We start from the raw sequence: 2,500 nt of genomic DNA, 5'->3' as shown, positions 1-2,500 counted from the left end.
CTAAATCAGTATTAATCTCCTGATCATGCCAAGGCAGCATTTTAAATGGCTGATGAGAATAACAACAACCCTTAAAACCATGATGCTCGATACTATCTCTAAGTTCCTTTGTAGATTCTCTCTTGCCTGCCCATAAAAAGCCTTGTTGTTGTTAAAACCGCTGTCCATACTTACCACTAATTTCTTTTTAGTTCCCTGCCTTACTGGGCTGTTTCCTGCTATAAAAGTGATTTTTCTCACTCTCTGAACAATATTCTACAACCTTACCTCTGTTCTCATTTTTATTATTTAACGGCCGAGGATTATTCGCATCCACTTAACTTCATTCTATGAGGTTCCAAGCTAGGCTGTCGGAGCCTCCTTTCATAGGTTATAGAATTGCCATATGTTGCAGATGCTGAACTGAATGGCTTACACGTTCTCCACTGGTTTGTTATTTTCTTCTTTGATAACTAGTCTCTCTGTCTCTGTAAGCTGTGCAATTGTCATCTGAAGCTATTCTGTTCAACATTGAATAGCATAAGGCTTAATAAACCCTCCTGTGGAATATTCAACTCGATTTCTTTCGCCTGACAGCGTTGAAACCATAATGTTTTTTTCAGGCAAATAGTCGTGTTACATTTACTTTTTGAACCCATACATAATCATGTTTTTACAAGCTCCTGTCAATCATTAAAAAGGAAGAAATAGAGAGTAAAAGAAAGGCGAACTATGTGTGTATGTTCATGTGCGTGTGTGTATGTGCGCGCGCGTGTATGCTTGTATGTCTGTTTGTGTTATGTAATTATGTTTACCTTCTCATTTATTTGGATGTGACAATTTTTTCCACAAGTCGTTATTTGCGTTGCTAGTGATGTAGCCCTCTTTTGAAAGCGATGTTTGTTTACATCTTACAAGCTGCAACTATATTTCTTAATTTTTGTTTCTTTTCCGCTCTCACTCGTTTAAGCGTCCTCTCTCTCTCTATCCATCTCTCTCTCTCTCATCGAACTATCTATCTATCTGTCTATCTATGTCTATCTATCTATCTCTTCCTCTCTCGTTTAAACGCCCTCTCTCTCTCTCTCTCTCTCTCTCTCTCTCTCTCTCTCTCTCTCTCTCTCTCTCTCTCTCTCTCTCTCTCTCTCTCTCTCTCTCTCTCTCTCTCTCTCTCTCTCTCTCTCTCCTGCTGCTGAAAGATAATGATAAGCCTTGCATCTTGACTGACTTCCTCTCCACTTTCAGGATCCCAACCAGATGCGGTGGAAGAGGCGGAACACCTGTGTCCACACCTGCACCAGGTGGACGTGAAATACATGATGTCCTTTATTGAATCTCTCTACTTTTCCATGACCGTCATTACTACGATCGGTAAGTGGGTCTTGGAAGGAGGCCAAGGAGAAGGCGGCGTTTATTATTGATTTCTTTGTTCGTTTATCATGATTGGGGAAAGAAACGGTACATCGTGGGATTTTTTTTTTTTTTTTTTTTTTTTTTTTTAGAAGGCCTAAATCGGAAGGCTTTAATGATAAGAAAGAAAAGAGAAAAAGAAAAAAGAGAAAAAAACACATACACACGCACGTACACGCACACATATATATAGTAAAGGAAATGTATAATGATGTTAACTTTACAATCGTAAGGGTATGATCACAGGGTTGTGCCACAAGTACAAAAATATAGTGTGAGAGTAATCTTTAGAACTAACATATACACTATGCAAAGAGGCAAAGGTAGACAGATTTTCAAGAGTTTATTGTTGGTGTGAAAGTTAGTTATGATATAGACGGGGAAGTTCTTTATCTCCCTGATAAGGGTGATGTAGAAGGCGTAGATCACCTCATGTTAAGGGTGTGAGAGGGTTTAGCCATGGATAACCAAGGATTTTGATGTTGTGGGAGCTAAGACGACGGGATAAAAGGACAAGAAATCATTTAGTATTCCTAAGATACTGATATCACTAAAGTTCGCTGTTATTAAAAGTTACATATGCTCTGAACTCTGAACTTTTCAGTAGTAATCAGTTTATTTTAAAGTTTGGAAACAATCGGATTTTTTTTTTTTACATTCTCTAAACTCCTTTTGCCTGTGCTGATTATGATCAAGCATTGTTTAGTAAACAGTAAGATGGTTTTGAAATTCTACTCTAGCGTATAATTATCTGTCTTTATATTTCTAATCGTCTTTATTCCTTTTCAAGCATTCATAAAGGGTAAGTTGGGCTACTGTACAGTAGATTTCTTCTTATAATAAATTAAAAACATTTTGATACCACTTTCTCTTTCCTAATACATTATAATGATGAGTAAACTTGTAATCCACAGAAAGAGAAAGAGAGAGAGAGAGAATCACAAAAAAGAGATCGAGAAAGATGCTAAGAAATATAACAGTTTTTATGCTCACGTATACAGTAAGCGGCACGCGTGTCTCTCAATCGGATACGTTTTTTTGCCCCCGTCTTTATCCATTTCCTTTCTCCTCCGCATTTTTTGTGGCATCGGATTCAAAGGCCTCGCGTGGT

At 37.8% G+C, this 2,500-nt stretch overlaps 1 protein-coding gene across 2 annotated transcripts in view; it reads left to right on the top strand.

Annotated features, from left to right (window-relative positions):
• Positions 1 to 2,500, top strand: part of LOC113818444 (potassium channel subfamily K member 16) — a 59,433-nt gene that overhangs the window by 43,278 nt on the left and 13,655 nt on the right. For both annotated transcript variants that reach the window (XM_027370614.2, XM_027370615.2), the window contains exon 3: positions 1,225 to 1,350. In XM_027370614.2, the coding sequence (XP_027226415.1) occupies positions 1,225 to 1,350 (126 nt within the window). The remainder of the gene's footprint in view (positions 1 to 1,224; positions 1,351 to 2,500) is intronic.

This window comes from Penaeus vannamei, chromosome 21 (assembly GCF_042767895.1).
Source record: "Penaeus vannamei isolate JL-2024 chromosome 21, ASM4276789v1, whole genome shotgun sequence".
Taxonomy (NCBI): Eukaryota; Metazoa; Arthropoda; class Malacostraca; order Decapoda; family Penaeidae; genus Penaeus; species Penaeus vannamei.
Note: the sequence above shows the minus strand (reverse complement) of the source record. Positions and strands in the feature narration are given on the sequence as shown.